This window comes from Brachyhypopomus gauderio, chromosome 19 (assembly GCF_052324685.1).
Source record: "Brachyhypopomus gauderio isolate BG-103 chromosome 19, BGAUD_0.2, whole genome shotgun sequence".
Classification (NCBI taxonomy): Eukaryota; Metazoa; Chordata; class Actinopteri; order Gymnotiformes; family Hypopomidae; genus Brachyhypopomus; species Brachyhypopomus gauderio.
In genome coordinates this window covers 5,893,016-5,917,423 of record NC_135229.1, presented here as the reverse complement: position 1 = coordinate 5,917,423, position 24,408 = coordinate 5,893,016, and the positions used below count along the sequence as shown (strand labels likewise).

At 40.3% G+C, this 24,408-nt stretch overlaps 2 protein-coding genes across 6 annotated transcripts in view; one reads left to right on the top strand and one right to left on the bottom strand.

The window, feature by feature from the left end:
• Positions 1 to 18,760, bottom strand: part of LOC143483087 (uncharacterized) — a 23,082-nt gene extending 4,322 nt beyond the window's left edge. The window contains exons 1-37 of one of the 4 annotated variants that reach the window (XM_076981804.1): positions 18,070 to 18,760; positions 17,204 to 17,342; positions 15,766 to 15,808; positions 14,552 to 14,623; positions 14,154 to 14,288; positions 14,023 to 14,067; positions 13,689 to 13,805; positions 13,531 to 13,584; positions 12,464 to 12,490; positions 12,019 to 12,081; positions 11,885 to 11,920; positions 10,625 to 10,666; positions 10,070 to 10,150; positions 9,904 to 9,948; positions 9,681 to 9,740; positions 9,430 to 9,474; positions 9,247 to 9,300; positions 8,567 to 8,627; positions 7,625 to 7,738; positions 7,284 to 7,442; positions 6,956 to 7,042; positions 6,709 to 6,881; positions 3,896 to 3,968; positions 3,673 to 3,779; positions 3,348 to 3,531; positions 3,181 to 3,225; positions 2,954 to 3,058; positions 2,652 to 2,870; positions 2,418 to 2,576; positions 2,170 to 2,337; positions 1,873 to 2,016; positions 1,638 to 1,739; positions 1,181 to 1,362; positions 984 to 1,047; positions 786 to 857; positions 320 to 427; positions 106 to 210 (exon numbers count right to left, since the gene is read on the bottom strand). In XM_076981804.1, coding sequence (XP_076837919.1) covers positions 106 to 210; positions 320 to 427; positions 786 to 857; positions 984 to 1,047; positions 1,181 to 1,362; positions 1,638 to 1,739; positions 1,873 to 2,016; positions 2,170 to 2,337; positions 2,418 to 2,576; positions 2,652 to 2,870; positions 2,954 to 3,058; positions 3,181 to 3,225; positions 3,348 to 3,531; positions 3,673 to 3,779; positions 3,896 to 3,968; positions 6,709 to 6,881; positions 6,956 to 7,042; positions 7,284 to 7,442; positions 7,625 to 7,738; positions 8,567 to 8,627; positions 9,247 to 9,300; positions 9,430 to 9,474; positions 9,681 to 9,740; positions 9,904 to 9,948; positions 10,070 to 10,150; positions 10,625 to 10,666; positions 11,885 to 11,920; positions 12,019 to 12,081; positions 12,464 to 12,490; positions 13,531 to 13,584; positions 13,689 to 13,805; positions 14,023 to 14,067; positions 14,154 to 14,288; positions 14,552 to 14,623; positions 15,766 to 15,808; positions 17,204 to 17,250 — 3,397 coding nt within the window. In that variant the 5' untranslated portion in view covers positions 17,251 to 17,342; positions 18,070 to 18,760. Of the gene's footprint in view, positions 1 to 105; positions 211 to 319; positions 428 to 785; positions 858 to 983; positions 1,048 to 1,180; positions 1,363 to 1,637; positions 1,740 to 1,872; positions 2,017 to 2,169; positions 2,338 to 2,417; positions 2,577 to 2,651; positions 2,871 to 2,953; positions 3,059 to 3,180; positions 3,226 to 3,347; positions 3,532 to 3,672; positions 3,780 to 3,895; positions 3,969 to 6,708; positions 6,882 to 6,955; positions 7,043 to 7,283; positions 7,443 to 7,624; positions 7,739 to 8,566; positions 8,628 to 9,246; positions 9,301 to 9,429; positions 9,475 to 9,680; positions 9,741 to 9,903; positions 9,949 to 10,069; positions 10,151 to 10,624; positions 10,667 to 11,884; positions 11,921 to 12,018; positions 12,082 to 12,463; positions 12,491 to 13,530; positions 13,585 to 13,688; positions 13,806 to 14,022; positions 14,068 to 14,153; positions 14,289 to 14,551; positions 14,624 to 14,708; positions 14,787 to 15,765; positions 15,809 to 17,203; positions 17,343 to 17,653; positions 17,807 to 18,069 lie in introns of those variants that run through there. The other 3 variants (XM_076981805.1, XM_076981806.1, XM_076981807.1) reach the window with 3 other exon arrangements.
• The window catches only part of LOC143483089 (uncharacterized), a 22,032-nt gene continuing 13,805 nt past the window's right edge, over positions 16,182 to 24,408 (top strand). Inside the window, exons 1-15 of one of the 2 annotated variants that reach the window (XM_076981810.1) lie at positions 16,182 to 16,241; positions 19,349 to 19,405; positions 20,680 to 20,769; positions 20,962 to 21,006; positions 21,221 to 21,265; positions 21,445 to 21,507; positions 21,598 to 21,651; positions 21,763 to 21,789; positions 21,955 to 22,011; positions 22,141 to 22,203; positions 22,587 to 22,622; positions 22,835 to 22,882; positions 23,662 to 23,736; positions 23,916 to 23,960; positions 24,181 to 24,243. In XM_076981810.1, coding sequence (XP_076837925.1) covers positions 16,209 to 16,241; positions 19,349 to 19,405; positions 20,680 to 20,769; positions 20,962 to 21,006; positions 21,221 to 21,265; positions 21,445 to 21,507; positions 21,598 to 21,651; positions 21,763 to 21,789; positions 21,955 to 22,011; positions 22,141 to 22,203; positions 22,587 to 22,622; positions 22,835 to 22,882; positions 23,662 to 23,736; positions 23,916 to 23,960; positions 24,181 to 24,243 — 801 coding nt within the window. In that variant the 5' untranslated portion in view covers positions 16,182 to 16,208. Of the gene's footprint in view, positions 16,242 to 17,687; positions 18,154 to 19,348; positions 19,406 to 20,679; positions 20,770 to 20,961; positions 21,007 to 21,220; positions 21,266 to 21,444; positions 21,508 to 21,597; positions 21,652 to 21,762; positions 21,790 to 21,954; positions 22,012 to 22,140; positions 22,204 to 22,586; positions 22,623 to 22,834; positions 22,883 to 23,661; positions 23,737 to 23,915; positions 23,961 to 24,180; positions 24,244 to 24,408 lie in introns of those variants that run through there. The other variant, XM_076981808.1, reaches the window with a different exon arrangement.

Genomic DNA, 24,408 nt, shown 5'->3' with positions numbered 1-24,408 from the left:
TTAAATCAAAACAGCATAACAATTTAACCAAAATAAACACTTTTATCGAATATGGTGAAGCTACAATATAATTATGTGCACAAAAGGTAGTTCAGTTTCTATTACCTGTCAGACCTGGTGGGCCTGTGTAACCTTTAGGTCCTGACAACCCTGGAGCTCCGGAGAATCCAGGAGGACCAAAATGTGAAAGTCCTGGGGGACCTTCAAATCCTACCAATACAAAGAAACACAGTATTTAAAGTTCCTCCCACATTGGTTATAGAGATATAATATGTAGGCACATATACATTAGCATTGTGACACTTGATTAACAGATTACCTGGAGGTCCAGGTGTGCCTGGTGGTCCAGGAACACCAGGGGGACCACGTCGCCCATCTGGACCCTGCAATCCCTGGTCCCCTGTGTCACCAGGACCTCCATTCACAGCTATGAGAAGAAAACAACATCTAAAGAAGGCTGACTACGCACACAAACACATACTGTGTCAATGATGTAATGCACCACCAGATTCCTCTCCTTCAGTAAGGCACAAAAGTCATTATAATGCTAATAGCTTCTTAAACGAAACTCCATCAGCCACTCCGTCAGGTCCTTAAAACAGCAGCCGACGTTTGCATCTCAAATTAGCTTATTGCTAATGAAATCATTCAGTGTATTTACCATAGATAGACCATCACATTCTGAACAAGAGAGGTTTCCACAGATGTGCACCAAGAGAGGTCACAAAAGATATTCTAATGCTTTTAATGTATTTAAATATTTAAAAGTGATTAATCCGTCTAACCTTTTCCACGGTCACCTTTAAAACCCTTTGGTCCGGGTGGACCTGGATACATGCTGGAGTCTCCTATGTCACCTGAAAAAAGAACAATGGGATATTTTGAAATCCATTTCTGACACTAATCTAAGAAATGTACTTATTTTACAGTAGTTTTGCAGTTATAGTTCATTTTAAACCTATTGACTAATGTCAGGGTTATACCTTGAATGCCTGGACTCCCTGGGAAGCCTGGAGCACCACGTTGTCCAGGATGACCCTGATCGCCCTGTTTTGGAGGGGGAAGATCTTACACATCTTCTCAGATGATTCTTACCAACAATTCTACAAAGCATCAATTTCATCAACACTTCATATGCACCAAAATAATTTAGCTTAATTCAAATCAGAGCAAGAGCAACCTCTTCTCCAAAACCTCCTGGGAACCCTATGGCTCCAGGATGTCCTTTGGGCCCAGGGGAGCCCGGCTGTCCTTGTGGGCCATTTCTTCCAGGAAAGCCAGGAAAGCCTTTCTGAAATCCAGGGGCACCATTTAATCCATTCAGACCCTGCCTACCAGGCACCCCAGGGACACCAATAGAGCCTGTTAAGGAGAATTTTCAATCTGTTAAGGAGAGTACATCACCTCACATATTTTATGACTTATTCAGAGAGCAATTACAAAAAATTAAATTATTTTAAAATGATTAACTTCCTCAAATGAAATAAAACTGCATATTATTAGGTAGAACGGCATTCATTCTGCTGACCTCCTACATGCCATCAATGCAATATATCAGTATTAAAAAAAAAACAAGTTCCCAAGAGTGATTTACCCAGAGCGTCTGCTAAATGCCATAAATGTAAATGTAAATTTACCTCTAGGTCCTGGGATGCCTGGGTTTCCAGGGTGTCCACGTGAACCCATCTTGCCTTTTAGCACGACAAAGTCACTTGGATGTCCAGGGAGTCCCATGAAACCTAACCAAATGAAAACCAGAGGCTGTCAACAACCCCATATTAAAGGTGCACATCTTAAGAAAGTCAAGGGTATACGACTGCTTTTAAATATGTTTTTGGTTAAAGCAATTATAACTAGTATAGAGGTTAATACCTTTGACTCCTTTGGGTCCCGTGTTTCCTTTTGGACCTGCCAGGCCTTCATCACCTCTAACTCCTGGTCTTCCTGGGACTCCAGGTAAACCCACCAATCCAGGTGGCCCGTTTGTTCCTCTAAACCCAGGACGACCTCTAACTCCTTCAGTGCAAGTTTGCACATGAATTTGAAAATGAAAATGCACATTAAATTAGAACTATGAGGATGAACACAGTGGAGTGTGTACATATATGAAACAGGCTTCATCAACTGCGCAAGCAAAGTGCTTCATAATACTCAAATGGTATTGTATACCTTTTGCTCCTGAAACTCCAGGCACCCCTGGTTCACCAGGAGCTCCTCTGAAGCCATGAGATCCTGGGGGACCAGGTGGAGCAGGTGGGCCAGGTAAACCTGGAGACCCCTTCACCCCATGTCCAGGAAATCCCATAATACCCTTCTCTCCTTTTGTACCACTGACACCTTTCAGGAAGAGCAGGACCCAGTGAATGATAAACAAATGTGTGGAAAAGTAAACAGATTCACAGTACTCAGTTTTGTACCTGGCTGTCCAGGTAGACCCACGACACCTGGTGCTCCTTGAGGGCCTGGGATGCCCCTACAAAAAACATTGTTATTCCCTGGCAGTCCAGGAAAACCTGGGTCTCCTTGCTGTCCTTTACAACCTGGAGGTCCAGGAGACCCAGGCGGCCCTGGTCCCCCTGGACAAACACAAGATGTTAGCAGGGACACAGCTCAAGGGATAACACAAGTGTGATTTGATCATTAAAACGTACCTGGTAACCCGTCATGGCCTGGAGGGCCCCGAATGCCTTTAACTCCGGGGCTTCCTGGGAACCCTGCCAACCCAGGTGGTCCAGGTAAACCACTGTGGGCATCTCCTTGAGGTCCGGGAAAACCTGGAGGTCCTCGTGGCCCTGGTGAGCCTGGTGCACCTTCATAGCTGAGTCCAAAAAGACCTGGATCACCTGGATCACCAGGAAATCCTGGAATGCCTACAAAGCAAAGTCTTTAAATTAGCATCAGTAAAACAGAGATTAATAACTATAGTTAGAGAGAAATCCATGACGCAGCTTGCCTGGAGTACCATATCCCACATCTCCATCATCTCCTTTTTCTCCTTTTGGTCCTGGAATTCCAGGAAGTCCATCATAACCAGGTGGTCCAGGCAAACCAGGTAGTCCTATTTATCAAGCAGAAGACTCATCATTTTACATCAATCCACTAATTCAGTGTAGGATAATGGAAAAAGCAAATTACCAGATATACTCTTTATGTGAATTCACGTGAAATGCAGAATCCCACCTGGGTCGCCCTTGATACTAGAAGGACAGTCAGAGAAGACATCCCCTAAACATACAAAGAGAAACCCTTAGTTAAATATTCCAAAGGGAATCAAAGTTCAAATGGTCAAACAGGCCTAGCATAGATTACGCCGATACATTCTGCTCGTATCTGACATGTTTATGTACCTGGAGGACCTGGGAGTCCAGGAAATCCCGGTTGGCCGTCAGGTCCCTGTTCACCAGGCGGCCCAGGTGGCCCCCTGTCCCCTTGAATGCCTATGCCATGAGGACCCAGAGGTCCTGGGTATCCTTTAGTCCCTGTCTCTCCAGGGGACCCCATGTATCCTTTGAGACCTAGATGATCAAATCCCTAACAGAAACAATCTGCATTTGAATTCAGTCACATTGTTACATCAGCTACAAACCCGCCATTAGAAGAACTTCATTGCAAATCTATCATTTAATCTTTCAGAGGAATATTGACATGGCAACAGGACACATCATCACTCACTGGAGGGCCAGGATCGCCAACCAGTCCAGGAGGTCCTGGTTGGCCTGGCAGGCCCATAGCTCCTGGTGGGCCTGTAAGCCCAGGATATCCTTGATCTCCTTTTATGCCTTTTTTGAGGTAGACCATAAAATAAAAAAAAAGATATTAACAAAGCAATATGCACACAAAATAATATTAGCAAAACATTCAGAAAGTGTCAATTACAAATTTAAACAAATGCTACCTTTTATCACTGAAACATAAGGGTCTCCCTTTTGTCCTTTGAAGCCCTGAGGACCAGGTGGGCCTGGGTTTCCCTAGATTTCAAGGATTTTAGAAATTAGCATTATTTATGAAGACTACAAAATAAGAGTCCATGTTGAAAAAAATTAAGAAACCACTCCAAAATTTAATCTCGTCATGTATGGCATATATGGCAGCCATTCCATTTGTGATGAATTTCAACACAGGGGTTGTGTCCAAAATAGCTTAGTACATACTATTTGTGTACTGGACCCTAAATCAGTAGGCTATTCTGTATGTCATATGCTGTATACAGTATGTGACCAAAATATTTTTTTTCACATGACCAGGTGAAAAATCTTTCAGAAGTTGGTGAAACTTTCATACGTTCACATGACCTTGTAGTATGGTTTGTACTTGTTGCATACTGGAGACTATACTGCATATTGCTATGCAGTATATACTGAGCACAATATGCAGTATACAGTATGCAATCTGACATTTCGGACATTACCAGGTACACTTCATTCTACTTAATGCAGTTGTGATACTGTGAATTCCCTGAATCAAATCTTATCTAACAAACAATGTGAAAGTGAAGTCATGCATGCCAAGACATGAAAAAATCAAGGTCATTCCATAAAATATTGATTTAAGAGCTCTCCCTATGTTAAAATGTTATTACTGTGTTGTTTAAAAATAAATATGAACCATTTTTTGCATTGTTCAACAACATTGCAGATCTTAGGTAATTTTTATCAGCTGGCATGTTCTGCAAATAAATACTACGGATGAGAATTTGGGAAATTCTTGTCAATTGTTCATGGAATTATAGAAAAATGCCAAAATAGTAAATGCCAAAGAAACTGTTAAGAGACATTTTGCAATAGACTCTTAATTTATCCAGAGCTGTGTAAAAGTTATATATATATAGTATATGGTCACATTTCCTGGGTCCCATATTTAAATCCTTTTCGGCATTATGCAGCCTGAATGACAGGTTGAATGACATGTTGTTTCTGCTCCTGACAATATTCCTCAGAAAATCTATTTTTTTTATATTTCATGCATCAGAAAATATGATTCAAATGTTACGGTCATGACATTTCTTTTGCATTAATATCTACTTTTTTTAAACTCACTTTTAAACATACTTTTCAATCAATTATATAAAAAAGGATTTTGTAGTTTCTAATCAATAGCTTTAATAGTTAATAATTAATAGGCATGTCACCTAGAAACAACCTTATGCACCAGTCAAATAAATATAATCTACTGTAGTGTTAAATGCAAATTATGAGAATACAGCAGATGTCGTACATCAGCATTTTTGTGCACCTTCTATGTATTGTACTAATTTGTGCATGTATTTAAATGCACATACCACATAGTTTATGCCAGTGTATTCTGAGTAGTATATCAAACCGGTGGCTGTAATCTCATCATCCCAAATGCTCCCAGTGTCTAAGCACGCTGGCACTTTCTCTTGACATAATCCAGCACGTCTGATTCATCACTGTTCAGTCTTGGCTCAACTTCACCACGATCAGGTGAGAGAGTCAAATATACATTTGGTCCACAGACCACTAATAAAACTAATAAGGACACTAATTAACATTAATTAACACTAATTAACATTCTCCATCTACGGCAGGACTTTGTGCATGTTTCAGACATCATAAAATAAATTCCATTCATTTTGTTATTCACATTGACCAAAAGCAGGGTGCAAAAAATCTGGTGTCTGGAATGATTTGTAAATGCATTAAAACCAGAAGTCTGAAGTATCGCATTTACAAAAGTATTCAGTATTCAGTATGAAATATTCAGTATCCAGATACTTTGTGATGACACTTGCAATTGAGCTGTTCTGCATCCTTCTTCGTTTAACGGTCCTTTAAATGCTCCTGCAACTTAGTTGGCATTCAACCTATGCCTAATCAAATGGAATGGATATAATTAGGAAAAGCTGAACAATTCTGGAGCTTTGAAAGTGCTTGTAGAGCCACCCAGGTTGAGGATACTAGGAAGGGCTTGGGAAGCAGGGATGGACACTGAGCACTTCTTTATTTTACATAATAACTAGCAAAATGTCACACTCGGAAGTAGCTTCCCCTTAAGAGTTTGAACTTTTTGCCTCCACCAATCAGTGAGAGTGTAGACGATCCTCATTAAAAGGCGTATTAAGAGTTAATTTGCCAAAAAGCACACAAACAACTCAAATGAATAACAACAAGATAATCCTGACTGATGAAATGAAGACCGAACTACTTGGGCACAGTTTCCAGTGGCGTGTGTGGAAGGATTCATGCACTGAGCTTCACCTCATTAATGCCCTACAGTCAAATACGGTGGTGGCAGCATCCTCGTGTGGAGATGTTCTTCTGTGACAGGGACTGGAAGACTAGTCAGTATAGAGGGATGTATGTAAAGAGGATGTAGAAGAATTCTGGGAAAACTGAAAGTCCTGGAGGGGCCATTCAGAGTCCAGACCTGAACCTGGAAACTGTTGTGCAAAAACTCTTCCCAGACAGACTGAGTATTAACAATTCTGCCAAGAAAAATGGGAGAAACTGGAAACTCCAAACTTCTTTTCCATGAAGATTTGAGACAGTTATCACTGCCAAAGGTGCATTAATCAAGTACTAAGTGAAATGTTTATATTAATAAATTGTAAAACCTTGCTTTGTCATTGTGGACTATTCTGTGTACGCTAATAACAAAAATTGTTGAAGGCATTTAAATAGATGGATTCCTTACAATGGCACCCTTATGATGTCTTGGGAAAAATTAGATGATTATGGCTTCACTTACAGTTGGACCAGTTGTACCTGGGTCTCCAGGTGGTCCAAGACCGCCCCTCTCGCCTCCACTCCCAGGAAAGCCATTATATCCTGGTGGCCCTGGCGGTCCAGGTGGCCCTTGTGAGTAGACAGGACTTTGCGACCCTGATCCACCAGAACTGCAATAATTATCACCTGGACAGCCTGTGGAGAAAATGATTGGTAAGTCATGCACTCACTATGTATTTAATGAGGAAAGGTGCCTGCAAACACTCCACCTTTCTGCCCTTTTTTGCCTTTTGCCCCGTGAAGTCCCCTGTCTCCTTTATCTCCGAGAAGTCCTGGTAGAACTGGGAAGCAAGGGCCTTCAGAAAAATGAAACAGCAAGGAGTATCAAAATTTGTTAAAAGGCAAATAATCAAAATGATTATTAATGCTGGTTTTCACAGCCTTGTTGAAATTAAGGAAAGGTTATTGTTAAATGTGGAGATTTACAGCTTTCAGACTGAGCTTTCAGAAAAGGAGGAATTAAAAAATACACACATAACATTTTCACACATGCTCAACAACAACAACAACTCCAAAAAAATGCAAAACAAATCTTGCCTGATAATCCAGGTAGACCTCTGACACCTTTGGGCCCAGGAAGCCCTGGTGGTCCAGTTAGCCCTGGAGGTCCTGGATCTAATTCTACAAGCACGCCCACATCTCCTTTGATCCCCATAAGTCCTTCAGTACCCCTGGGGCCTGGAGGGCCAATTGGACCTGAAAAACAGCATGTGTGTAAAACGAAAAATGTGCCAAACTAGAGGTAAACGAAAACAAAGACATTTGGGGCTGCTGGTGCACATCTAGGTGTAATGAAAACACGAGCACTAGTGGGACATGTGTATATTTGACTTTAGGTGTCAGGCGATAAATGTAAGTGGGATTAAGGTGCTGGAGACCTGGGAGAGTCTCTCCAGGATGTCCAGGTGATCCTGGCTTTCCCATGAATCCATATTCTCCTGGGAGCCCAGGTGGCCCAGGTGGTCCCGGGTCGCCACGTGGCCCCAGGGTGCCTGAGACAGAGATGAGAGTTACTGGTGACTCAAATGAAAGCAGTATGAAAGAAAACCCGGCACTGGATAATGGAAAATTTGTTTTATTGTTAATTAATATTATTCACATTATTGTTATTGTTATATATTTATCTGTGTATAGTATTATATATTGTGTACAGCCCGTAGCGTGTGTAATAATGTGGCATACGGCCTACTTTCACCTCAGTTTCTTGAACACTTGCCTCGGCGTTACAATGACATTTAATTTATTCTTTTCTACTTTATTTTTCTATAAATGACGATTAACACAGTTCGTCCTTACCTGTTTTTATTTAAATAAAGAATGTTAATGTGAAGTGAGAGATCACTTTCAAACATGTTTTTCTTCTTTTTAAAGTAAATGTTACAGTACAGAGGCCCCCTGCTGGCCGCTTCTGTCAACAGCAGCAATTTTGTTTGAGTGTTATGTATGTCCAGTGTTTGTGTTGTTATGTCTACGTCCCTCAGGTGGACACCGCCACCTGTAGGTCGTTTCTCTGTCTACTTATGTTGTGTCTAATATTAACATTTAGGGCATTTAGCAGATGCTTTTATCCAGAGTTACTTACAAAGTGCACACTAGTGATCACTAGGGGGCGATAGTACACACATGCGCTAGCCTTGCTCAAGGGCACTTCAGTCACAGCCTAGAACCCACAACCCTCCAGTCACAAGACCAGCTCCCTACCTACTACGACTGCCCATCAAGTCTTCACACCAGCGTGTTGCTGGTTATTGGGCTTTTATCAATTAACCGTTACATCTTTATTTTGGAGAACCTTTGGTTTTTTTTTTAGCATCACTTACTTGGATCCAGTTGTAGAATGTCAAAACCTGGACCTTTAGGACCTGGGGCTCCTCTTACACCCTGAAGGACAGTACAAATAATAAAAACACATGTGTAAGTATTCAGAAAGATTGGAAACTGACAGAATTAATTTCATTGAATGCCTTTAAACTAAAACTGCAAACTTTTGTGGCAAATTCCATAATTTGTACTTGTTTTACTTAACCTATTTGTAAAATCTTAATTATTTTATGAATATATATTTTAACTTTTGTTTTTTGAACATGTATTTTAACCATGTAATTCTTTGCAACAGTGTTTTATTTGTATTTTGTTGCTGCCTATCTTGGCCAGGACTCCCTTGAAAAAGAGATTTTAATCTCAATGGGACCTTCCTGGTTAAATAAAGTTAAATAAATAAAAATAATTCAAATTTTTGAAGAATTGGCAGTTTGGGAGGGGGGGGGGGTGACGGGGTATTACCTAATAATTTTTGGTCTAATTGGTTTGAAGAACTTGTTTATAGATATAATTAACTTATCGATAACAGACATTTTACACACACACACACCCACACACACACACACCCACACACACACACACACTTTTTATGTCTATGCTTTAACCTTGTTGAACCCAGTTCAACAGCTCAGTGTAATAGAGGTATATGAAGGTTGGATTCCTGCTGGTGGCATCTCACCTTCACACCAGGGTAACCAGGATGGCCAGGTGGACCTGGGTCTCCACGAGCCCCCTGAGCAGGAGAGAAACCGGCGAGTTTAACTTAATCACTTTAGAATTGCATGAGATACTGAGATATTAATACAGTCATTTGCATACTAGATTACTGTAATCAACAATAAATAAAGATGTAATTTGTAACCTGTAAACCTGGAGGTCCTGTTAATCCATCAATGCCTGGGAGACCCTGACAACAGAAGAAATCTTAGTGATCTATAAGGAACCATTTTAACTGCAATATAAAGCCATGCTTGAATCTCAACAATTGGCACCTCAGTATGAATGCCAAGGAAAAACACACATGCTGGTTAAAATGAACACAAGCCCCCAAGTGTAACGCTGTCTCTTGGTCCTCCAATGTGATTATGGTTCTTCAGATAGTTCCAGCTGTACCTGAGACCCAGGACGACTGTCCCCCTTCTCTCCTTTAACATCAGGCCCTGCCGCAGGTCCCTGAAGACGGTGGAAAAGAGCGTGTCATGTGTGTCTTTCACTCACACATGCACGCATGCACACACAAACACACACACACAGACACACACTCACACACACACGCACGCACGCACGCACGCACGCACGCACGCACACACGCACACATATGCACAAACATGCTTACATCTGCTCCATCTGGCCCAGGGGCTCCTCGCAATCCATTTTCCCCCTGAAACAAACATTACATTGATGAACACTTATTATTATTATTATTATTATTATTATTATTATTATTGTTGTTGTTGTTGTTACTATATTAGTGAATTCAAGTTGAACCAATCCCACCTCACCTTTTCCCCTTTAATAAGTTGATACACAGGGGGTTCCACCACCTCATCCGGTCCAGGTGGCCCTGGTTCCCCAGGTGCACCCTGACACACACAGTCAGTCCTTATGGGGGTTTTACTGAAACAAGCTATGACATTTTGTTCCAGATTCTCTTTTTACAGTACGAGGAGAATCAGGAATTGTTTTCAAACAGGTTGCGATTCTTAGTTTTGCAATCAAGTTCTGAGGGTCCTGACACTGAGGTCTTTCTGTTTACACACACACACACGTCAGGTCAGCGGCTAATCAAGAAATACTGCTCTATAATACAGTTTTGTGCTGGTATCATGGTTATTATATACACTATGCCTAAAATATGGGCAAGATCCCACCAAGTAGCGCTCAGATAACGCAAATCATTGTCCTGTGCTGCCATCTAGTGGTCGAAATGCGGCATAACATTTACAGGTGGAAATGGGTAAACAAATGCCTAAAATCAGGAGTAACACACTTAATGCTTTGCCACAAACTCTGTAGTTGTGTTTGTCCACGATGAGTAGAAATTTCTGACCTCTTACCTCATCACCTTTTAAACCTGGAAGTGACCTGCCAAAATCACCCTGGAAACAGCAATATACAGACACACACATTCTTATTATTGCCTTGTAAAAATTGCAGTGATGTATACACGAAACAGCATGTTTTGATCACAGGTCCTTCAGTGCTTATGAAGTCCTCTATGTAAATATGTATATGTAGATATAACATAAACTGGTTTGACCTGCTAGAACTCCAGAAGAACTGCAGAGCTCCCAAGAGAAGGAGACTCCAGTAGAATAAACAGGATGATCTCCCACAGCCCATCCAAAAGTGTAATCTCACGGGCAAACGGCATAACAGACCCACTACAGCTGGAGACTGAACAATGCTGGAACACCATATAGGAGATGGAGGCATCACAAGAACTACGCCCAGTCGTCACTGAACCCAAGAGCAGACCAGAGTAACCTTCATGAACAGGATTCTGTAACCATCATGCTTGCAGAAGTCCAAGAAAAGCTCTCAAATAGGACCTGGTCATCTCCAGGCCCTAATGTAGTCCACGCCATCTGGCTAAAGAAGCAAACTACACCCCATGACTACCTTGTATTTCGAATGAACCATCTGCTAATCATGGAACCCACACTGAATGGTACTTGAAAGCCAGACAGTCCTGACCCTAAAGGACAACCAGGAAAAGCCGGTTCTATCCGGTCACCAGCAGATAACTTGCCTCTGCACAACACGCACAATCCTGTCTGGCATCGCTGCAGCTAATACGAGTTAAAAAAGGGGTGAACACATGAGCAGGATTCACAAACACATCGGCAAGAACGCTGGGTGAAAAACAGTCACCCGAGACTGTAAGACAGGCCAAGCTGTGCACTGCCTGGATCGACTACAACAAAGCCTCATGGACACACGTGGATCCTGGAGTGTTTGAGGTTGTAAGACATCCTTCATTCAGAACTCAACGGGGCTGTGAAAACAACCGTAGAAGCTCTTCAGGTCAACAGCACAGGTCACCATCAAGTGCAGGACATACCAAGAAGATGCCCTGTTGCTGCATGAATGAATGAATGAATGAATGAATGAACGCATGAATGAATGAACGAACGAATGAACAAATGAACGCACATTTGGCCTCAGAAAGGAGCCACCATCAGCCAGCTCCTCTACATGGATGACATCAAGCTATATGACCCTGGTGATTGAGACATCAACTTACTAATCAATCTGTGTGTGTGTGTGTGTGTGTGTGTGTGTGTGTGTGTGTGTGTGTGTGTGTGTGTGTGTACCGGTGGTCCCTGTACTCCAGAAGGACCAGCAGGACCCTGATGAAGGAACAACATGTCATTTGATTTGTATAAATAATCATATAAAAAGCAATTCTGAACTAAATGTAAAGTAACATCTTAAGGTTTAGTCTCACAATAAAACCTGCTGAACCAGGAAGACCTATAACTCCAGGTTCACCATCAGCACCAGGAAATCCCTAAAAAAATAGAATCCCCAATACAAAACGAATTACACAATACAGTCTTAATATTTCATTCGTGGTTTAAAGAATACCTCCATTCAAATATTTTTCTTTATTCCTGCTGAGGTTATGTATCAGAGGTCAACCCTAGTCATCCTGTTTTGTCTGTGTAACTAATGTTGGACTGAACATTGGAATCACATCTTCATAGCGTTATACTTTATATTATTGTTGTTGTTGTTGTTGTTGTTGTTGTAGTATTTGGAGTAATCATGGCCTTTAATTGTTACCATTTTCCATATGGTAAATGGAAATCTAATTCACAAACATTTAAATACTTTTCTAAATAACATCCCAGCATCATTAGAGTCTAGAAAAGAATAAAAAAGAAACTTACAGGTGGACCAGGTGGACCAGGGCTGCACTAGACATTCACAGACACATTCAAACACAAATATACACTTACAATTACAATTAGCTCACACTGATTAGCTCACACCATACTATATATATATATATATATATATATATATATATATATATATATATATATATATATATATATATATATATATATATATATATATATATATATATATATATTTCCATGTCTGGAATAGATTTGGAAAGAATCAATGATATTCCACAAGTTCCATCACATGTGTGAACCATGCAGAATGTTCTATATGGATATTAATGAGTTTATATAGTGGGGAAGCTGATTAACCCCCCCAGCAAGACCCCCCTTTACTGTGGGTAAATTTGCAGTCATGCGACTGAATCAAATGGCTACAGAAGCTAGTCTGCAAGATTAAAACCCCAGTTTAATGTCCTAATTGTAAAACACACACACACACACACACACACACACACACACACACACACACACACACACACACATTATAGTTTAGAAATAAAATTTATAATCTATAATGTGCAGTCAAAGCATTTGTCTTCAGGCCTCTTTCAGACACCTTCTGGTCTGAAACCACATTAAGTCCCCTGTAGAACATTAAGTCTCCAGTGAAGGAAGATTCCAAAATATAAGAATCACTGAAGTGATCCACTGACGCACGTTACATTTGGGCATTGGTCATAAAGCACAAAGCCTCGTGGATTATGAGATATTATAACAAGAAGCTGGGAACAAATACAGTCAGTGATGACCTTACAAGGGACATCTACCCTATGACTGTAAGAGCTATGCGAAAAGTAAACAACATACAAATATTTACTGTATACTGTAGGAAATCATCATTATGTCCTAGAGTCTACAGTAAATATTTGCATGTAGTTTGAGTGTAGCATGTTAATTCATCAAATCGTAAGCTGCATGTTATCAATATGCATTTGTAAATACATACCAGAGGTTCAAGTAGGTAAACCTAATAAGGAATCACTGAGTGGATAACCTCCTAGTTACCTACAGGTAAATTAAACACAAACTGCTTGAACTCAACATACCACTCCAGGTACATATGAGGGCGCCCCCTTCAGGCCTTTTGAACCTGGCAAACCCTGAGAGGGGGAAGGCATGGTTAATTAAACATATTTTTTTTGTACTCACATTACCTACAGCCCTCAAACCCCCCTCAACCAATTAAACAAAAAGACCTACTTACTGGAAATCCCGGTAATCCACCGATCCCATTGGTCCCAGGGAGGCCACGCTCGCCCCGAGTCCCATTACAGCCGTCCAATCCTGGTAAACCAGGAAGTCCTCCAGCTCCTACATGACCCTGCCAATCAGAAAGCACCCTCAGAATGGATGTGCAGTAATCAGACTGAGTAATCAGACTGTACATCACATACTGAAGAGCAGGATGACCTCTTACTGCCTCACATGTGTCTGAGTGTCGGAGTGTCTGAGAGTCTGAGGCATGTTCAGCAACAGAGAGATTAGGGAATGCATCGCATTATTCCATGTGGTGATTCCACACGTATCACTGTACTTACATCAACACCGCTTGCTCCAGGAAATCCAGTAAAACCAGTCCTCCCCTTGGGAAAGAAATTTATTAGACTATTAGACTAAGCTATTTAGACATAATGAATCATAATCCAATGGTTTGGATTAACTCTCTTACTCTGTCTCCAGGAGGACCAAGCAGTCCAGGTACTCCCTCCAAGCCCCGTCTGCCCTTCTCGCCCTGCTGGCCTGGTGGGCCACGAGGCCCTGATTGACCCTGATCACCTTCCTGGCCCAGTTTACCCGGGGACCCCTGTGCAAAACACAAGAGACTCTTATACTGTGGACAGAACCAGAACAGGCACTTAAATACAAGGACATTTACCCAAATGGGTTAAGATCAGCCAGCAGTCACATGACCTCACACTTCTGCACCAATCACAGCATCCCAAAAGAGCATAACATCTAATCACATGTCTGTAATGCAAATGACATTTGAAGATGAAAGTTGATTGTATTTACAGTACTGAGTTTAATGTACTGATTTACAATTTCTCCATAAGTTCGCGGTCATACCCGGGCGCCTTTGGCCGGCAGGCACCTGCACGTAGAACACTCTCTGCCATTACACAGCTCTGTTGTCGACCCCTGAAAGGCAAACACCAAACAAAGTTAAACCTTGTGTTGTGTTTTTACATGATTACATCATGTGTGTGTCAAAACCTATTCTCACCATTTTGAAGCTTTTAAAAGCTGCTGCTTCTGAACAGAACTGCTCTCTCTATTGTAGCCGATGACCGTTACGGCCAACCTCACCTCTGATGGGAAAAGGACATGAAGATCTATCCTATCAGCCCTAAGCTCACACCAAATTCCTTTCCCACACTCTTCGCTGGTCCCGGTCTCATAAACAGGAACATCTACTAAAATGTTTAGCAAAACTCTTGAATCTGTGGATGCAGGAGAGGGTGATAGACTGCCCACACACAGCTGCTGATAAGCAAATGGTGTTTTCACTTTCAGTAAAGAAGCTGTCACGAACAACTAACACCAACAACCCACACACGTGTTCAATAATTAAGGGAAAATGAAGAGCGTGCAGAGGTAGACTAGTGTGCAGCTTGTAGATAAGTGCATTACAAGTGCATTCTCATTCACACACACACACACACACACACACACACACACACACACACACACACACACACACATTCGCACGTTTGCACATGTCGATACATCCTCCAGAAGGCCAGATCATGGAGCTGTCTGTGTCTCCCACAAACTGGATGAAATGGGGCCAAAATAGCCAAGAGAAAATATGTAAATATTTTGTGTTGTTACGTACCACTACAGTAAAGTGAACTGAATTCTTCATGTCTGCTGTTTCTGGCCTGAGAGCACACATTTTTGGCAATACTTAGTAATTGGTTAGTTTAACGAGCTTAGTTAGCTTAGTTTAATGTGCTGGTTCTTCTGTTCTTTCAATACCGAGGATGAAGCTCATTTGAACGCCCTGTTCACAGGTGCAGTAAGGTTAAGCTAAACACTCTGTCAAAGATTTCCATGGTGCTGCATGTGGGATTATGGGAAGGTCAGAGAATGAAAGAGCATTTCCTGCAAACGTTAAGGAAAAAAGGTCACGGAAGACAGTTTTAATGATCATTTGCTAAAAATGACTTCAACATTTGCCTCGTAACCTAGTGTGCTTCCACTGAGAAGATAAAATACTTTGATGCATTTGGGTGATATAATTCATCCACTGGTCTCAGATGACAGAACAAAGTTCTCACCCCGTCGACCTTGTGACTGGAAAGGTACACCAGGGAGATCCACCTGAAAAAGCAAAAATATTAAATAAAAACATTAACTTGTTTTTCGATCACTGCTGTAATATAATATAATGCTGCCCTAGTAGAGAAATCTAAATCAAATCAATATTTCATGTGACCACCCTTTGCTTTCAAAACAACATAAATTCTTCTAAATACTCTTGCACAAAGTCAGGGATTATGTAGGATTATAGTCAGGGATTATGTAGGATTATAGTGAGGTGTGTGACTAACCAGTTATAACAAACAGGTGATAATGATTATCATTTTTATACGGAGGTTGAAACACATTTAATCATTAACTGAAACAGAAACAGCTGCGTATGAGGCTTAAAACTGTGTGAGGAAGGGCCCAACTGTTTGTAAAGGTGAGACAGGTCGTTTCATGACACAGGTCGTACACCATGGCAAGAGCAAAGATTTCAAAGCAGTCTGAGGTGATGTACAAGCTCTTCTGAAGGAGAACTAAGAGACCGTAGATGTTGAGGACAGTGGGCACAGTGGTGGGCATTTTAAAAACAACAACAACAACAACAACAACAAAACCCCCACAGTTTTCAGAACAAAATGGCCTCTACAGCCAGGAGTCAGTAGTATTTAGTGTGACCTTCCTTGGCACTAAGCACATGTTGAACTCTTCTGTTCTCAGGTTTTGTGATATAATCTTCTGGTACATAATACCAGGCTTCTTTCAACATTTCCCAGAGTTCGTTTTCTATTACTCAAGTGTAATGGGAGGTCGCACGAAATAGTTGCCACCGTAGCCTATAAAATGTAATTTTCAGATTTGTTTATTTTATAATACTGCATACCAAATGTTCTGTATTGTCTGATTGTATTCTAATTTGTAGTTTCTACAATGAATCTAATGGTGGCCTAAGACATATATGTCTGTGTGCAATAGCATACTACATACTGCATACTGATTTGTGGCCCAAGCAGTACGCCGGTAGTATGTAGTAGGCTATTTCGATCACAGCAGGACCCTGATGTGGTAATTTCCGTGTTTGTTTTGGTCCGTTCACGCCCATTGTTTCAATCTCTGCCTCGTGCTTTTGATTTCACATGTGTCTAGTTTAGTTTCTTGTTTAGTTGTATATTTATGCCTTGTGTTTAAGGATAAACATTTTAGAAATATCTTCTTTCTGGTCATTCTGTCATGATTCAAGTTCATATATAAATGCTTTCAAATGTATGCAAGCAGCAGATATTAAGCAAACAATAATTTTAGAAATATTAATTTCCATCAAATTATTTGCATTAATTTGGAATCAGAATGTTTCTGCATTAGTAAAAATATAGGCCTATCCATGGTGTCCACAACTACTCATCTGGCCGTTAGACCTATTCTTGTAAACACTGATGCATCACTATTGAACAGAGGGTGGGCAGGACTCACCAGACAGTGAGGATGTGCAGTGTGTTCCAGCAGCACAGCGGATTCATTGCTTATACTGGATGAGAGATCTCGTGCTCTCTTCTCCTTGCTAATTGACCTGCTTGCATCAGTGTTGCAGCCAGACGGGAGTGTGGAGCATCTGTGTTTGAGAACAGATTAAAACAATGCAGAAGCAGTTATTGATTGTTCTATTCACTGTTTTGACATGCAAATGTCTAGTCATAACGTATTTAGGCCAATATTAAATTCCAAATCTGTTTTGAAATGGAATACACAAGATAGAAGAGTTGATTAAAATCCACCCAAATGTGAAACGTTGGTCTCTTGAGTGGCACGGCGTGAACTGTTTCTAACAATGAACAACAGTGTAAAAAGTTCGTGTAAAAATTCCCAATTTTGCTGCAAGTCTCATTAGCATGAGAAACACTCCCTCAGCGACTATGGCCTTACCTGTATTGTCATTCTTCACTGCAGGTTTTCAGTTAACTATTCACGTCGTTTCACAGTGCAGCACGTATGGTAATTAGTCGTTGAAATTTCGAAACTACTTCAGGACGCTAAACGGAACGTTGTTGAAATGCATCTCCAGACCAAACATTTGGTGATAAACCTGGACAAAGTTGTTTTAGTAGTGGGTTGTCCTAAGTCGCGCACTTATTCAAGTTGCTGCTTTCAGCTTGGTGTGAACCGACATATTACTTTCAATATCACTAGCCAAACAATTAAAAGGACCCTAAAAAAATTATAAAAGCCTACCAATATACTTGTGGAAAACAGCGAGTTGACGGAAGATATTAGATGGATGTTAGAGAAGCTGTAATGTAAAAAGCAAGAACAATATTTATGTGAAGTTGTGTAAGCGGTACCTTTGAATCTGGAGGAGGATGAGCACCTGTCTACTGTTTCTGGTACTTTCTTCGCTTGTGATGCCGCACGTCAACTCCAAGGAGGTAAGAGAAAGTCGCAATTAATCTTCTTTCAATCTACGATGTATCCCATGCAGAAACTATTCGTAGTCAAGTTTGTGCAACACAGACGTCTGTGACACATTCATCCCAGAAAGGGGGTCGTACAGGTCTTCTGTGATTATAGTATAAATGCAGTGATATACTCCATGCACTGGTGTAGATTATTCAGAATGTCCTGAATTCTCCCTGCTGAGTGATTGTAGAAACTACGTTTGCAAATAATATAATCATAATAAAAAAATCTCTCTGAGCTCTTTTAAATTCTTTCAGCTTTGAATTTTCTTGATAACTCTCCAAAGAAGTCTAACTCTGCAGTTTTTTTAGTTTAGGTTTGTTTAGTTTGTAGTTTCGTAAGTCCAGGAAAGTAATAGAGGTACGAAATAATGAAGTTTGGAAGAAAGACGTAACTTGAAGCTCCTCACCCTTATTATTTCCCCTCCTTGTCTCTCATGTGCACCTGTGCCCAACACAGCAGTCTGGCTCTCTAATACCCTTTTCTCACACCCCCTATTTCCATCAGTGACTTTATAAACCTGCTAAATATGGTAAAAAAAAAAACAACAATCTATATACCCAGAACAGTACCTAAGACTAGTTAACAGGATGGGCACACATGTTTGTTTCTGTAATCGTCACCAGGACTGTGTCTGCTCCAGTGGTGACCTTGTCTATATGATGTGATTAATGTGAGATGCTGAATCAGAACAACTATAGGATCGCCTAAGATTATGCAAGATACATAAAGGGCACATAAAAAATACTGTTAAGAGTAAAACTTTGTATAGGGTGAAATGCTACAATAATGTTGTTATATAAGCTTTCTTTGCCATTAAAAGCATGTTGTTAAAATCACTAAATAAATTGGACTGAATTGAAATGATAATCTAATAATTTGTCTATGTTAAATTTGTGTAAATCTATGTAGAGTTTTGCACATTTCACCTTGGTTTCACAAAATAAATGACTGGCTGCAATTTGAACTTTAAGTAATGATTTTGTAAAGAAGAAATGATATTGTGTTGAGGATATGGTGACAGTCTGATTTTATTCTGTCTGTGCATCTTTGATTTACCTGTAATATGGTTCATGGTACTTGCATAATGCAACACAGTTCACATTTTATTTGTGGCACATGATTGAAACTCACTTTTATTTTCATATTTTTTTTGTGTTGCAGGGATGTGTGTGCAATGGCATATCCAGATGCCTCTGTGAAGGAGTTAAAGGTCAAAAGGTAACGCAACATACCAAACAAAATATTTTCATAAATGAATTAGATATCTGTTACCTTATTCAGAGCAGCTTATTTATATCTACTGTATATCGGTATTACTGTGTGTATACCCCTGGGACACTGTCCTACTGATTTTTATTCAAGCTAACCTTGCTGTATAGTCATTACATGTGTCTGTCTTGCAGTCAAACTACAGATTATGACACAGTAGACTAGATTTATTTGATTTTATGAACACTTAACATGTTTTTCACTCAAATGCGTTTTCTTCTTCGCTGGGGGCTTCTGAACTAATTCCAGCTTCCACTTCTTGCTATGTTGCAAGACCTGCTAGTATCTATAAGGTTTGAGCAGGACACATTAACATTTACATTTAGGGCATTTAGCGGATGCTCTTATCCAAAGCAACTTTCAAAGTGCCCAGGTTTATAGGATGAGACCCTGCAGAAGAACATTTTTAAAATCACCCTTCAGCAGCTGCGAAATATCGTATATTATGGCTAATCTGCAGCGTATTTACTAATGCAGGGACATCATGGCCTGTAGGGACCTTGAACCCAGGCCCTTATTCATCCTGTTGTGACTTTGGAGACCAAAGAGATGTTCCAAGGTCATCTTCTGAGCTCTCGTTTGTGACAAGTGTATCTATATTGAACTGGAGTTGGTTCCTGCAGTAGTGAAGTTCTTTATTGGCCTTCAGCAAGGGATGTGTCATCTGCCGCATATGATAAATATATGTAAATGCATTTTGAGTGTATTTTGAGTGAAATATCTAAATCTGAGTGAGCAAAATTTGAGTGAGATGTGTTTTTCGCACATCTCTCCACACCATACACCTGATGATATGCAGCAGTAGGGGTTGGGAGGTCCTGCTGTCTTCAACTACTAAACTGTATGGACAAACAGAGACAGTGGACAAAAGACACAAGTAGAGGATGGCTGCTAATCCCTGAAAAGTCATGGCCCCCCAAAAAATGAATCAGCAAGTCTATACAAAGTCTGTATATCTTCAGGTTCACATAATCTAGTGTGGGATGAAAATGATGGTAATTCTAGTGTTAAAACCTACACTTGACATTTCATGAAATAGTCTTTATATTTAAGACAGATACAGAAAGGGACATAACCTATTATGCCTCGTGTTGTAAGAGATATTCCCATATAAATTATGAAACAAATTCAAGAGTGGTTTCACAAACACCAGGATGAATTTGAACATTTGGCCTCTTCACACAAGCAGTTGTGCTTATTGGTCAATCTCTGCTTCCCCATAGGGTGAGAAAGGCTATCCAGGTGAAACCGGACGTTCTGGAGTTAAAGGTTATTCTGGCTCTGAGGGTCATCGAGGTATTCAGGGTGAGAAGGTAAAATGGAGTGATTGTCTGGAGTACTAGCGAGTCCATTCAATCATTATAAATGTCCTTTATAAATAAATGAAAACTCAATGGTACCTTTACGTGTGTGTGTGTGTGTGTGTGTGTGTGTGTGTGTGTGTGTGTGTGTGTGGAATAATGCTGTGCAGTGCTTCATCAAAACGATCATGCTTTCTTTCTAAGGGAAACACTGGTGCTACAGGTGAACCAGGACTGAAAGGTGACAGGGTAAGGTTTAAATTTTAGTTTTAAACAAGTTTAAAAGTTTAAAACATTGTGTGTGTGTGTGTGTGTGTGTATGAGAGAGAGAGAGAGAGAGAGAGAGAGAGAGAGCGAGAGAGAGAGAGAATATGTGAATATATGAGTTTGAATAATGAAGGTTAATAATGTTCTTTGGAGGAAGTACATTACTTGACTGAACACCCTTCCTGTGCGTTTGTAGGGAGTCTTTGGAAGTCCAGGATTCCATGGATCTCCGGGTTTGCCAGTAAGTTTACAACAGAGTTTTGCAGATCCAGCTTTACTTTTGCAGTCTTACCTTACATATAACGTGTGTGTGTGTGTGTGTGTGTGTGTGTGTGTGTGTGTGTGTGTGTGTGTGTGTGTGTGTGTGTGTGTGTGTGTGTGTGTGTATGTATTTATATTCACTCTTTTTGCTGTCTTCAGGGCATTCCAGGAAATCAGGGTCCCACTGGTCTACATGGAAGTCCTGGATGCAACGGCACAAAGGTTTATAACCCGTATTATCAACGTAAACCTTGATGTACATTAAATCCATGTGAAGATGTGCTGCTCAGTACTTCAGATCCCTGTCCACAGGGAGAGACTGGTGTCCCTGGCCCAGCAGGCAGTCCTGGAGCACGTGGACCTAGAGTGAGAAAACCATTCGATTATGGCCTAATCATCTCCTCTAATTTTATAATAAATTATAATTTTTTTATTGTCCCCAAACTGACTGCATCCCTTTGCCCGTTTTTTTTACAGGGACATCCAGGCTCACCTGGACCAAAGGTGTTCCAGAGTTCTTTCTCACATCACATTTTCATTATGACCATCATCATCATCATCATCATCATCATCACCTTCATACATTTGTCCAGAGTCCTAAAGCATTTTCGTCATTATAAATTTTATTGTGTTCCCGTTATTCACATTCATTTCTGTGTTTTGTGACAGGGTGACAGCCCATCAGACTGTGACCTTAAAGGGATACTTTGCCCTTCAGGTCCTCAGGTAAGTCATTTTTGTCCAAGGGTGTTAAATACAAATCTCTCTCTCTCTCATACCTATATAAGCAGGACTCAGGCTTCACACTGTAATGAACTCCTATTGCAAAAGTGGTCATTTCTCCCGGGTCTACAGGGACCGACGGGGGCCCCTGGCGTAGATGGTGTGCCTGGATCACGGGGTTTCAGAGGCACTGATGTGAGTCTGAAATGTTACTAATCAATGACGTGAAGTAGTGGAAGATGTTTGTGGTGCTGTGTAATGAAGGACAGGTGATGTAATCAAACTTAAAATAGTTTTTATAGGTTTTAAATGTTATACTGTTATTATTATACTGTTATTTTATTATATTATTATACTATTATTAAACTTTATAGGTCTTATACACATATGTAAATACTTTTTACTGAAACTCTTCCTATCCATAAAACCATTATAACTTTCAGAAACTGTACACAACATATTGAAATATATTCTCTTCTGTTTCATTTGCATTAATGAATTCATTTCATGAATTCAGTAGATGTGTCTGTAGTAGGTTGATTAAGTTTGAACATCGAGTTTGATCTTTGTCTCTGTAGGGACCACCTGGGCCTCCTGGACCTCCAGGATTAAAGGTACTATTTACTATATGATGATTATGAAAATATAAATTATTACCTATCTTGAAATTATTAGTTTTCTTGGTCAATTCATGACTATGCTGTTATATATGTATATACTATAAATGATTACTGTTAAATATGAATTGTAATTTTGTCTTGTGTGTGTGTGTGTGTGTGTGTGTGTGTGTGTGTGTGTGTGTGTGTGTGTGTGTGTGTGTGTGTAGGGTACAGAAGGTCAATGGACTGGCATTCCAGGACCCCCTGGTCCAAAGGTCAACCCTCATCTGATATTAAAGTTTCATCCTTCGTGTTAATCTATAATACATGTATAATAACTTCATGATTTGGAAGGTACTTTAGACAGCATATCACAGGTACTCCAGTGTTTGTAATTTAGTGAGAAGAGAGAAGATATCCATAGAACTCCCAGTGTAGGATGAACAAAGTTTTAAAGATGTGAAATGTAATGGATTCTAGTGCTAAAATCAAGAAGTCCTTGCATAGACTAGCAAGACCAGCCATCTGACTTCCAACATACTGGATCTATCTCAGTATAAGCTACAAAACCTTTCATGAGTTGGATCAATTGTCCACTGAGTTTTGAATTACGTCTGAATATTAGCACAGGTCTACCTGCAAACCTTACATATATTAAAATGCACAGACTACACAGGATTAGTTCCACACACATTCTCAGATTCCCATCCATTAATTCATCCCTCCAACCACCCTTCCATTCATCCATCCATCCATCCGTCCATCATCCATCTATCCATCTATCCATCCACCCATTCATCCATGTGGTTGAAGGATTTTGTATCATTATTCACAGAGCACCACTCTTCTATTATGTTCTTTAGGTTGGCACCTCACAGCATGTTAATTCCATAATGTGAAATGCTCACCAAGCAACATATATTTATTTCAAAGCTGTTGCTCACAGCCCGTGTACTTTTTAATAGGCCTAACAGTGGCCTCTAGTGGCTAAAATTATTATTTCTACACAACATTACCCCTTGTTCTGTATTGTGATATGAAATAATGTGTTTAGGGAGACCCCGGGCCTCCTGGGATAGCAGGTCCACGAGGAACAAAGCTATACGCAACTGCCACTAAGGTTTTAAAGGTAAATCAGTTCAGTTATACCACATCTTGCAAGGCAAAATATCCATTGCGGATATTATATCCATCTAATTTTCCAAGTGTGAATGTACCTCTGCAGGAGTTAATGTTGGTCCGTTTTTTGTGTCTGTGTCTGTTCATGTCCAAGAATGTTTAATCACTTTATTGAATATCTCTTCTCAGGGGGATCTTGGAGATGTTGGTGACAAAGGATTCAAGGGAACAACTGTGAGTGCTTTCAAAGAAAACATTTGTTGTTGTTGTTGTTGTTGTTGTTGTTGTTGTTGTTGGTGTGTGTGTGTCATATTTCCTCATTCTATAGTCCATGACTGCTCTGATCTCTGAAGGGTCTCTAGATTTTTCTCTGCATACTCTGTATTCTCTAATATCCTGTATATTTCATTTTTGTATAGCACTATATTGAATGATAATTATTCCTCCTCTATAGGGGAAGCCTGGACCTTCAGGCCTTAAAGGACAAAAAGGGGCGAAGGGGAACGTGGGCGCTGAGGTAAATGCTGGTGTTTTAACACCGCTCATCGGTCATAAATGTCTTTACCATCTTTGCAAGTGCAGAAACAGAAAAACAGAGGCACGGGTGGCATCTGGTACATCCCATTCAATTTAGTAGGATAGCCACCAGTATTTAAAGTATTGTTTTTTATTCATTTTAAAG